At 43.1% G+C, this 12999-nt stretch overlaps 2 protein-coding genes across 2 annotated transcripts; one reads left to right on the top strand and one right to left on the bottom strand.

Annotated features, from left to right (window-relative positions):
• Nucleotides 1–252: 252 nt before the first annotated feature.
• col10a1a (collagen, type X, alpha 1a) lies at nt 253–5497 on the top strand. The gene is made up of 3 exons (XM_041061154.1): nt 253–346; nt 705–849; nt 2994–5497. Exons 2-3 carry the CDS (start codon nt 720–722, stop codon nt 4826–4828), a joined length of 1965 nt encoding a protein of 654 aa, XP_040917088.1. The 5' UTR covers nt 253–346; nt 705–719; the 3' UTR covers nt 4829–5497.
• A 2677-nt stretch (nt 5498–8174) lies between these two features.
• marcksb (myristoylated alanine-rich protein kinase C substrate b) lies at nt 8175–10892 on the bottom strand. Its single transcript, XM_041060842.1, has 2 exons — nt 10542–10892; nt 8175–9502 (listed from the first exon to the last, which is right to left on the bottom strand). Exons 1-2 carry the CDS (start codon nt 10635–10637, stop codon nt 8900–8902), a joined length of 699 nt encoding a protein of 232 aa, XP_040916776.1. The 5' UTR covers nt 10638–10892; the 3' UTR covers nt 8175–8899.
• Between the last annotated feature and the right edge of the window lie 2107 nt (nt 10893–12999).

Raw genomic sequence — 12999 nt, 5'->3', positions numbered from 1 at the left:
TGCTTCGAACATGATCATTTTCTAGTTCAGAAGAAGACTGAAATAAGTGATAATCATGTGTCTGGATATTCAAGACATGGAGGCACCCTGATGTGTCATGCCCGCTTTGGGCAGATCTGTCTGCTAATTACAGCCTAGCACTGAGGAGGGAGGTACTTGCGTGGTGGGGGCTCCTTTTTTTTTCTTCTTTTTTTTTAATGATGCGAGGGGTAGATATGGTATAAATACCCACATCATTGTACTGGAAGGCAGCATATCCTCAGTTGTGCTCCTACCCTAAGGATATACAGCAGCACCAGGAGCTCACTGGTGCTGAGGAGATTGTTTTTCCCCCCTTTGGATGCCGGTATGTGTGTTTTCTCTTCCTCTCTAAACAGCTCTATCTCTGGAGGACTGTAGTCAACATCTTGGCTTTGTCTAGGCCAACAGTGGTTCCTGTGGCAGGCTAGGGAAGAAAGGCAGATTTTGGCTCACTTAGAGCTACCTGGGTGATATTCAGAGAGTCCTTAGGGATCCAGGATGCTCTGACTGAATCAAAAACTAAGTTATTCTATCTTTCTGTTACTGTGAAAATGTATAACTTGTACACTTAGCTGAGAAGGTTTCAAGCTTTGGAAAGTAACTCAAAAATGAGAGAAAACTAAACACTGATAAATTGAACCTTGAGCTCGGTTGTGCTGACTGCCTCTTTGTTTCCCCTGCAGGTTTGACCTTGCAAGATGGACATACGAGTAGCCAGCATCCTCCTCCTCATGGTGACCTTGACAGCGGCCCATGGGGAGCGGTATGTGGTAAAGAAGGTGATGAAGGCCGCCCCTCAGTACCAGCCCTACTCTGTGAAGAGCCACGGTATGAAAACGCAACCACCTGCCCTCTATACAGTCCATTTTTGACAACACTCACATTTCTACTTTTTAAGTTAAATTCGTCTTTACAAACAAAACTTCTAAAACTCAGACCTTCTCTCCCTAAAACCTTATTTTTTCTTGAGCAACATTTCGTGACAATCTTGCCTTACCATTGAAACTTCAGCGAGGGAATATGCATCTTTGTTGTGGCCAATATGGGCAGCATAAGTAGCCAGACAGATGCTAGCCACAGACAGCTGCACTTTACTTTGAAAACCCAACTCCACCTTGCTCTGAAACCATCTCATGCTTTGATTGGCTGCAATAGTGTGCATGCTTATCCAATCACACAGTCCATTTCGATCTGGGGTTTGAATAAAAGCACTTATTTACTCAGTGCAGAGCTTTGCAGTTTTCTTCTGCTGGAAGTCCTAGGATTTGAAAAACACATCTAATATCAGGATTTCTTTAACTACTGTTGTACTTCTGACTGAGGTTTTTATTTGTCCTCTTATTCAGCAGAGGCAATCACAGCAGCAACATTTTTAATGAAATGGTTTTTAGACATTTTTCATTTTGTTATCATGTGGGTTAACACAGTGGACACTGTTTACATACTTTTTGCAAATGTCTTTTTAAAAGACAGAATATTCAGTATTTGTTTCTTACTGTTCGTAAAGTGCTGCTGGTTTAGACAACTGAAACAGAATATTTTAAGGAGTATAATATTATCAGACTACTCTTGTATTCTATGCATTGTTTTTACTAAATCTGGCATTTATATTTTTTCCCATTTCAGTCACTTTAGTCGTAAATCTTGCCGGTTTGCTTGCTTTCAGAAACCAATGCTCGACAGTTTTCTTCTAATATAAATTCACTTTTTTTAAAAGCTTCTGTATGCAAAACAAGAAAAATATGCATATTTAATACATTCAGTCCTGCAAAAATTGATTTATTACTTTTAAAAAATGTTAATTACAGTGTGGTCTTGAGTGTGGGCTGAAATGGATTATAAAAAAAAGAAATGTTGCTTTTGTGTGAAACAACATACTGCTATTTTTATTTAGGAAAGTAGCTGTTAGTGAATTATTTTTAGTTTGACACTGACAATTACAGTCCAGTCACCCAGCAGCGTGGTTTGTTTGGGTGTGCCTGCTCAACACAGAAGTAGAAACATCTGTTTGGCTTTATCCAAACTCGGCTCCAGTTAGCCAAGGAGTGAGCCTTTTACACTCAAACACATGTGACCACATTAAGGCAACAAATTTTTTTAAAAAAAAAGAAAAAGACTTATTTAGACTTACTGTTTCACGACACAAGCTCTCTTAAAGGTCTTTGATGGAAAAACATTTTAATTTTATTCATAGGTTTCCTATATAGTAATTAAATAAATGCCAGGAATAATATTAATAATAATATTTAATGTAAATTTATTTCTTTAAAAATGCAGAGGCAAATTTATACATTTCTTATGAAGGATTTACATGTTCAAGATTAGAAGACTTTTCATAAAAATTGCTCCTTTGAATCAGCTGCATGTAGTCATACCTCAAAAGCACAAAATTGGTTCACCCACCTCTAACCAGGAGTCAAATATCTTTGAATTACGACCAGTCAGTAAATTATTTTGTATTGGAACCGACATTTTTGACTTTATGTCACAACATACCAGAGCACTAAATGAGATTATTGTTCATTAGAGCATCTCTTATCTTTGATTATTGAACAACCAGTAAGATACAGCCAGAACTCGCTGCTACTCACATGAACTCAGGCCTGAGAGCCTTGTGCTTTTTGTCACTTGAATTGAATATAGTTAGAGGTACAAGAGATACTAGAGCCAGTATTCTGAGATATCAGTGTGAAAATTATGCTCAGGCTGTATGTTCACATTTCCATCATAATGTAATAACAAACTAACCAACAGGTTTTGAAAAGTACAGTACAGCTGATCCTAGTTGTAACTCTTAGTTGTTTTAATTTCAGCACAGCATCACACACATTACAGTGAAACTTATAATGGCAATGATATGCAACACAACTTTGTGTCAATTTTTACCTGTTATTTTTGTGGGGTTTTGTTGTTGTTGTTTGTTTGTTTGTGTTTGGTAGGACTGATGATGCTCAATCTTTAACTCTTCACAGTGGTGTCAGTGGCAGGTGAGCCTGGTCCTCCAGGTGAGCCAGGCCCTGAGGGACCTGCTGGCCCTCCTGGCCCCGCTGGTGAAAGTGCTGAAGGTGAGCCTGGACCCCAAGGACCTCCTGGACCTCCTGGAGCTCCTGGCCGCTCCATTGCTGGCAAGCCTGGCTCCCCAGGTGGACCTGGCAAACCTGGCAGCCCTGGAGAAGATGGTGAGAAAGGAGACACTGGAGCCCCTGGCCCTCAGGGACCTAGGGGTGCCCCAGGATCTCCTGGAAGCCCTGGACCTGCTGGCCTCTCTGCAACTGGCAAGCCTGGACCCTCAGGTCTTCCTGGAGCAATGGGACCAAGAGGAGAGCCTGGTCTGAAAGGACACCCAGGTGTACCTGGACTGCCAGGTCCTAAGGGTGATAGAGGGGTGGGAGGTCCTGGACCTCAGGGTGAGACAGGACCTGAAGGACCTACGGGCCCACCAGGAGAACCAGGTACACCTGGAGTTGGAAAACCAGGAAAATCAGGTGCACCCGGAGAGCCAGGAAAGTCAGGTAGCCCAGGCAGGGATGGTGCCCCTGGTCCAATGGGACCACAGGGACCTAAGGGACACACTGGTGCCCCAGGTGTAGGTGTTCCAGGTAAACCAGGTGAGAATGGTGCCCCAGGCCTGCCTGGCCCAGTCGGCCCTAAAGGCCACCAGGGACCTGCTGGGGCCACTGGTGCCCCTGGAGTCCCTGGATATGGAAAGCCAGGTGCAAATGGAGAGAAGGGAGAGAGAGGAGCTACAGGTGCCACAGGTGCCCCAGGTGCTAAGGGTGAGCAAGGTCCAACAGGATATACTGGTGCTACTGGTGCAACTGGCTCCACTGGTCCTGCTGGACCTCAGGGTGCAAGAGGTTTCCCAGGTGAACCTGGTGCTGGTGGTCCTAAAGGTGACACAGGTCCAACTGGAGCTCAGGGACCTAAGGGAAACAAGGGAGATCAGGGTCCTCAGGGTTTCCCAGGTAAGCAAGGTTACCCAGGCGCAGCTGGTCCTCCTGGATCCAGAGGAGCCACTGGACCCACAGGTGACAAAGGTGATGTAGGTGCCCCAGGTACCCCAGGTGCCCCAGGTATTCCAGGCCCTGCTGGACCCAAAGGTCTTCCTGGCCGTGCAGGTGAACCCGGTTCCTCTGGTGCTGATGGTGCTCCAGGTCCAAGAGGACCCTCTGGGGCTCAAGGTCCTGCTGGTGCTCCTGGCCTTAAGGGACACCCAGGTCTCCCTGGTGCTCCTGGCCCTGCTGGTTTGGCTGCTAAGGGTATTCCCGGACCTCAGGGACCCCCTGGGGCACCTGGTGAGCCTGGTGCTGATGGAGAGACTGGCCCAGCTGGCCCTCCTGGTCCCCCAGGTCCTCCTGGTGAGGTTGTGTTTGAGAAGGGCAAGGGAATTGGTGAGGTTATGGTCAAGTCCCCCATGTCGGCTTTCACTGCATCTCTGGCCACCCCCTACCCTGCTGCCGGCAGCCCCATTAAGTTTGACCAGATAGTGTACAATGCTGAGAATCACTATGATCCTGAGACCGGCATTTTCACTTGCCAGATTCCCGGAGTTTACTATTTTGCCTACAGCATCCATGTTAATGGAGCTCATGCCCTGGTTGCTCTATACAAGAACGGCCAGCCTGTTATGTTCACTTATGATGAGTACAACAAGGGCTTCCTGGACCAGATGTCCGGCAGCGCTGTCCTCTTGCTCGACGAGCAGGACACAGTCTACGTCCAGATCCCCGATGATGAGGCCAATGGTGTCTTTGCTGCCGAGAATGTCCACTGCTCTTTCTCTGGGTTCCTCATTGCTTCAACGTGATACGTTGATACAGTAGTTCCCAAAAGCCAACCAACTAAATTTGCAATCTATTTCTCAAACTAAAGTAAACTCCCTGTTCATTTTTCCTCAGCCAAACAGACAGGCAGTTCACCCTTCTTTGAGGAATAGTAGCATCTCGACTTGAAAACTACAAGAAATAGGTGCTTAGAAGAAGGAAAACTAATTTATGAAAACAGGTGATCAGGGATGGGGGAAGCAATCCACAAAGTTATCAGTGAGCTTTTGTAATGGAGACAGCATGTGAAATTGAGGTGTTATAACTGTGTTGTGTCCTGACTTTTTCTTTTCCACTCTGTTCCTTTTATACTGACTTCAACTGGTGACTCTTAATTTAGTGTTGTCTGTTTTTTTTTTTTTCTGTTTGTTTTTTTGTTTGTTTGTTTTTGTACAACCTTGTTTTTGTTTGGGTGACCAATAATCTTATTAAAAGTACACAAATACTTTCTGTGCAACATGTTGTAACTGTTGTCCTTGTATGTGACTTGAATATTGTGAAATGGTAATGGTCAAATTGACCGTTATAATGAAATAAGTCACCAGAATACTGTCATACAAACACCAACTGTTTACCAGCAACATTGTTATATCCCTGAACATGCATTATGTCATGTAAAGCATAATGACCAAAATAAAAGATGTCTTAACAAATGTTTTGTGTCAGGAGCACTTTTTAAATGAAAACCAAATGACATTTGAACATTAACAATTAATTTGTTTTGCTATAGACCAATTACAATTACAGGGATACAAAAATGTAATTACTCCATTCTGCAAAAACACTTTGTTGCTGCAAAAATATAAAAGGTAAATAAATAAGATAATCATAGATTACAAAGGGATGCTGGCACATTACCCTCAGACACACATGGATAGACCATAGTATTCCCCTTTAGTAAGCTGATAAGAATAATATCATATAATAATATAACACTTTGATGTTATACTATTTAACACATTGTTATGAGTCCATGTCAGTGGTAGAAGAATTCAGTTTCTTTTTACTGAAGTAAAAAAAAAAAAAAAAAAGGCGGGGGGGGGGGGGTTGGGGGCGTAATCCTTGCTGATTTTGGGTGAGAGGCCTTATATCATTATAAATCATTATGTTATTGCATTTTAAAGCATTTTATTGCTCTGCATGCATTTTTTCTATGACATCAAGGCATCATGTTTTAGAAGTTCTGCAAAATAACTAGTGACAAATACTTGTCATGGAGTAATAAGTACATTCTCCCAGAAATGTTGTGGAGCAAAAGTATAGAGTAGCACACTGTGGTACCTGTTAGAGGGCCCTGGGGCAAAACAATTGCTGTTGGAAATGCACATTTAATTAAAGTACCGGAGTAAATGTATTTAGACATTTTACAGCACTAGTCCCTGTATAGAAGCTCAGATGGACAAGGATCATAAAATATGAATCTTTTCCCCACATGAGGGCTACTGGTCGTCTGCTTGGCAGCCAAAGTTTACAAAAGCTACTCCACCATGCAAGTCTGAATATGGGCGTCCTGAAAATAGTTGTAGCGTGTGGGATGAGGGACAGGGATGGTCTTCTGGTGGGGCAGTAGCTGTTTGATCTTCCCTGGGAGAGAGAGAGATGGTGGTTAGGTGAGGGGCCCAAGGGACAGAACAGAGAGGAAGCTGGTTTAAGGAAACCATTGGGGATTGCCATCTGAGGGGACTGCCATTTGGGCAAGGTCTGTGGTTTGTGCATGAGGTGGGACAGACAGGAACACAGACGGAGAGCTGCTTCTGGTCAACTCCACAAGCCACACTCCAAAATTATGTGCTGCACTTTTAGGAATATTTCACCTTGACAAATTTTAGTTTTTCAGAAGAACCACTTGTCTTTATTTATTTCTATGCATCTGTGATCTTGTCTATCCATCTATCCAAAAAGAAGTAAACAATGGAACTGAGAAAGGAACTGGCATGAAGACACCCTGAGGAGGACTGAATTAGTGTGTGGAATGATGGGATACGTCATGACTGTGAGCTGCATTTGAGCCACACTGGGGGCCAGAATGGGAAGCAAATCCCTCAACAACCTGACCAAGATGGATGTGCAGACCATGAAGCAGAAATAGAAATATTATGTGTAAAACACACCCTTCTTGCGGTGGCCAAAGCTGCAGTACACAGGGTTAAACTGGGTACAAAGGAAATAGATGGGTTGAAATGAGCAGGGGCACGGCTGTGGGCAGCTAAAAACACCCAAGTCTGCTGCAATCTCTGCTACTCTTAAAAAGATGCTGGTGTTTTTATGGATTTTGGGGTTTTGTAGAAGGAATCCCAACATGTTGGTGGTGAGCACAGGCCTTAGTTAGGTGGGTGCTGCAGCTGTTCGCTGTAGATACTAAAACTCTAGACAGCATAAAAAATGTTTGTTTCAAACACTGTCATTTATGGTGCAAAACCAGCAGCTCTGTGATTGAATCAGACACAACTAACCCTGATTCCCATCACATAATTATGCTGTGGTTGCTCACCAAGTCATTTCCTAAAAATACTGTAGGAAGGCAAGTACATCTCACTTTGTTTCACTGCAAATTAGGCTGGTTTAGAGAAAAAATGTGCTACCCATAATCATGTACATTTTAGGATGTGCTAAAGGCCTGAAATAGGTAATTCACGTTATTTTGCTACCGCTGCTCAAATCTGATCGTTTAAGATGTAATTGAAGGGTTTTTTTTTTGTGAAAATGTAATCACTCTTGCACTGCATACGCCTTTTTCCTTTGTTCTTTCTCCTTTGCATTTTCACCATTTAGCTAATGCAGTCTAAATAATTACACAGCCTGCTAAAGGCTTTCACACCAAGTTTCTACTAATTATATTTATAGTGTGGGAGATCATAGCATCTTCATTTTAAAAGTTTTGAGGCAACTCATTAAAGGTTTTCAACACTGCTCCTTTACACATCCAATTTTCTTTTCCTCTACTGCACCACATGAGGGTGCTGTAATGCAAAGAATCCTTTGGTGTGTGTATTCGTCTAGTGGCTGATCTTAGCCACAAAACAACAGCTTGAAGCCTCACACCTACCCAAGCTACAGAAATTAATGTGAGGAATGTTTGCTATTTGCTAAACACTATAAATAAATGAGCTCAGAGTGCTAATTCACACTTCATTCCTTTTATTCTTCAGTGCTCACAGAAAACAAACTGAGCACCTAAATACCACATTCAATACTGAATAAGGTGAAGCTTCATTCCATACAAAAAGATACACAAAGATTGCACCCCTAACCCTGTCACTTGTGTGCTTCCTGGAGTAGATTTTCAGTGGTGTTGTAGTCATCACAGCTTGATTCAAAATTTGCTTAAAACATCTCCCAATTTTATTCAATCTTACAAATGGTGAAAAACAAGAAAACTTCATTTACAATGGGTAATCTGTTAAAAACTTCAGTCATTTAGGTACATCTCAGTCATAAAACCAGTAATATCAAAGTCTATACAACGTGCATTACTACAGAGTTTTGAAATGGTGGAATCTAATGGAAAGTGATGAGCATCTATTGTTTTGACAGTTAACTAAATCTAGTTCATTCAAGGAATGGTTGTGTCCACAGGAGCATTGAGCTTAAAGAGTTGTAAACAACTGTGCACTGCAAAGACAACATTTAAGACTTGGTTTAGGACCTTCCCTTTAAATATCACAATGTGTCAAATCTTGCAGACACAGCTTTAGCTGCTACATCCAATTGCCCAGCACCAAATACTTCGATTAAATATGTCAAATTCAGCAACGTGTCAACACAGTCATGGTTTCATGTAGAAAAACATTCACACTCACATTCGCACTTTCACACTCACCCACGTCACAAATGCAAGCACCAATGAGCAGTGAGGAAGCAGCACACTCGCCAGCACACCTCCTGTCCACCACTGCCACGGACATTGCAGTCATTATGGATGAGATGGTTGCAGAATAGTAAACAAACACCAACAAAAAAAATAAACAAAAAAAATCCCTGGTTTTAGACAAGTCCTCGCATTCCTTCAGACGGGCTCCATCGTCTCCTTCATTCCGGTGTCTTGTTCAGCAGGATTACTCAGCAGCGGCGGCCGTGGCCTCTGGACTGGCTGCCGTTTCTGGTTCAGTGGGTGAAGCTTCAGCCGGTTTCTCCTCCTCTCCTCCTCCTGCTGCTGCTGCTGCTGCTTCCTCTGCCTTCACTTCTTCCTCAGCCTTTGGCTCCTCAGCTGTAGGCTCCTTGGTTGCCTCCTTGGCTTCCTCCTCAGCTGGCTTGGTCTCTTCAGTAGCTCCCTCCTCTGCTGCCGCCTTCTCTCCTTCAGCTGGTTCTGCTGCAGCAGCTGCCGCTGCTCCTTCCTCTGCTGCCTCCTCAGATTCCTTCTTGGTCTTCTTGAAAGAGAAGCCGCTGAGCTTGAAGGAGGGTTTCTTGAAGGAGAAGCGCTTTTTCTTCTGCTTTCCATCCTCACTGGTGGATGGAGTGCCTTCCTCCGGCTTGGCAGACGCTTCTCCGTTTGTGGCTGCAGGCTCCTTCTCTCCATTGGCCTCAGCACCCTCTACTTTCTCTCCTTCTTCTTTTGGCGCCTCCTCAGTAGGAGTGCTGCCGTTGGCCTGAACATCAGCCTTGTTGGCCTCTTCTGCAGCTGGAGAGGCATCCCCATTGGTCTTGGCATGGCCATTCTCCTGGGAGGAAACAAAACAAATTTCATTCCCAAACAAGCACATTACCATGCCATTTAAGTAAAAAGGAGTTACACTCTGTTCGTTGCTTGTAACCTTGCATTTGAGGCCCAACACCAGCCTGTATATATATGGACGTGTGAATGCAAGAATACCACCTGCAAAATCTGGCGTGGACATATTAAATCAAATTCACCATCTAGTGGTAACCAATAGGAAAATAGCCCTAAAACTGCAGCAACATCTGTTACCAGGAGAGTGACGACAGATCTGTGGCTCTCAGCAGTAGGCTATTCGGTTAGACCGCAGTACCGCCGGGAACCAGCAGGTGGCGTTCAATGTGGAGACGGTGGAAACAACATAGGAATTTTGGGATTTTTTCCCCCTTCTTTTCATGCCCCATGTAGTCAACCAATGTGTTTTATTTAAAGTCGAAAATACTTCTCTCATTCCATTCTCTGCGCTTTTTATAACCGATTGCCTTTGTGGGTTGCGTGTGTACAAAAACGTGGCTTCTTTCTTGAACCTGGCAACAAAGGCGTGGTATCGTTTTTTTTAAAATGGCCATGCCACAGCGAGAGCGGCCACAAACCCCCGCTGCACACATTTCAAGCAAGTGAATTAAAAAAAAAAAAAAAACAGCCGCAATGGTTAGAGAGCTGAAGCCCCAGAGCGGCTGTGAAGGGTTTATCATAAATTTAAAATGCTATTTCAGTCATCCCGTCATAAACATTCAGCAGATTACATATGCAGCTGAATCTCCTAAATGTTGAAAAGATATTTTTTTTAAAAAATAGAATTAAAAGTATTTCAATTGTGTAATAAAGGAGTTTGAAATAATGTAGCGTTGCAGAAGAGATAATATAGTAACAAAGCACTCGCCGGTGAAAATGGATACATGTGGCCACTTTCCCTGAACGCCGGTGAGCATGGGGATGCGCTACAGGGAACATGGAGCACGCCATTGACGCAACACATTGCTAAATTGGGAGAAATTTTCCGCGTGAGCAATTAAGATTTTAATAATTCAAACACAATTTACCTGTCCGTTTGTCTTGGCTGCAACGGCCGCACCTTCTGCTGGCTTTTCCACCGCAGCCTCCTCTTTTCCAGCGGTTTTGGAGATTTGTGCTCCCATGCTTTCGGTCCAACAAAGGAACCCAACCGATCAAATGAATGAACAAAGACCGCAAGCTTCCTCCCAAAATTTCAAGTCAAACGCCGACACCTCCTTCTGCAAGCGAAGCCGAGGAATCAGCCCGAAACCGAAGTGACCGCAAAGGGACGTGTGAGAACTTGCAAAAAAAAATGTGGCGAAGATGCAGAAGAAACGCGAATTCTTTCAATTTTTTCTCGAGCAGAGTTTGTAAATGGAGAAATTGGCCCCGCCGCAAATGAGATGCGGAGTACAACGCCCAAGTCCACTGATGAATGGGCACTGGGGCTATGACGACAAAGCCACCCCGTCTCCACCAATCACAAGTCCGAAATCCAACGGCTCGGGGGGGTCATGGAGTGGGGGGCCATGGACAATGGGAGAGACACAACAACATGGCCAACAACTTGTTTTATATCGGCGTTACAATGCAAAAAAGTTGATCTTTTAAAAACTAAAATCAACACCTGAGATTTAATAGAGCTTTAAAACGTCCTGTAGATTTAATTGGATCAACTGATTCTACTGAGGTAAACAACATGTTTAGAGATATGCTACAAAAATGGCCTGCATTTGTTTTTACAGACGTTCAGTTTATATAGTTTTAGTATTTACTTTGTACTGGCAAAATATTTTGGCCACTCTTTCATTTTTAAATACAGTAAGTGCCATCTACAAGTCCAATAAAACTGTCCTTTTTTTGTAATTGTATGTATCCACAACAATATACAATAATATAGCCTACAACATTAATACATTGTAGTACCAAAACAAAAGCATGTTTTGGGCAGCTGAGCTGACAAAGCAGAGCTCAGCTGGTCTCATCATCATGCACCCTCCTGACATATGCCCTGCTCAGTAAACAGACGTCCCCCTTAACTATAAGCCCCTGTGCCCACAACTTCCCTCGTCCCTCTTCTTGCATAATAGCGTCTTGTCAGCTCGTTGCAGCTGGAGCATCCCAGTGACCCAGATATAACGAGAGTTTATGGTCCTCTGCTGCTGCTGCCTTCTCCAGCAGCCTGCAGTGCTCTGACTCCACCACCAGCCACAAGTCTCCTCTCTCTGCCATCACTTCATGACCCACATCTCCATGGTTACTGGTCCAAAATGGCCCCGAGGACGAGGCCGCACGTCGAGGGCTTGGAGATCATGACTCCTGGTTATGGAGAAGTAGGGTGAGAGTGGGTCTAACGCTAAGAGGCGCAGACAGCAGTTTGAGGATTAGGGTGACTTCTTTCACCCACCCTCTCTTCATCAGGCTAACTAGGCCACGCACATTGTTGTGATATTCTGATTACATGCAAAGCTGTAATTATTATGTTGAGCTTCCATGAATAAGTAAACTGGAGGACAAAGCCAGAGCCAGCAGGGCATCAAGTGTTTTTAAAAAGCACCCAGACATTTAGACGTAAAGATTTCACCTGTCAGGAATTACTATGCTATGTGTGCCAGTATCCTAGGTGGAGAGTGTGTGTGTGTGTGTGTGTGTGTGTGTGTGTGCGCGCGCATGTATGAGAAAGGATTGTGAACTAATGCTTTAACTTATAAAAAATCATTACAATATGCTAAATATTTTAAGTAAACCTCTCACTGTAAATTATGTAAAATTGAACCCTTCCATGATTCCATCCAGAAAAAATGCAATTGATGTTTTTAAAACTTTCTTTATTATTGTTTTTTCAACTGACCTGATGTTCATTTATGGTAAATGTCCATCTCTACCAAATGGTAAAGATGTCAGTTTAGAGTAAAGCTACACTTTTGATGACCTGTACATATTGTATTTTTAATTATACATACCTTTTTATGGACAAGAGCAAATAAAATAAGAAATAAGAGATTTTACATATCAAATAAACATGAAACATGAGAGTTTGCAGCTTTTTTCTCTCTGACATTAATGTAAAATTAATAGAACTGATCGTTGTTGCCGTCCTGTTCTGACATGCTACAAGTCACGGATTGGCTGTATTAGGTATCAGAGGGGGTTGCCCATTAATAGTAGGGTTGGTAGTTGGATTCCTGACTCCCCCTCTCCACATGTCTAAGTGTTCTTGAGCAAGTCACTGAACTCCAAATCTCCTCCAGCATCTGTGTATGTGAAATATATAAATCTTTTTACACAAAAGCATCTGCCAAATGAATGTTACGTATAAACGAAATGATTCTTATCATACTGCATCTGGCTGACAGTGAATTTCAGTCTTTGAGTAGCTTCTTGTGGGCTGATCAGTATTAACACCTGCAAAACTGGAGGAATGTTAAGTCAGGTCAGCATCATGTTTCATAAATACATTCATGAGTAGGTCTTGTGAAGTATCAAAAAGAAACATATTCTAAT

Source organism: Toxotes jaculatrix, chromosome 17, assembly GCF_017976425.1.
Source record: "Toxotes jaculatrix isolate fToxJac2 chromosome 17, fToxJac2.pri, whole genome shotgun sequence".
NCBI lineage: Eukaryota > Metazoa > Chordata > Actinopteri > Toxotidae > Toxotes > Toxotes jaculatrix.
Note: the sequence above shows the minus strand (reverse complement) of the source record. Positions and strands in the feature narration are given on the sequence as shown.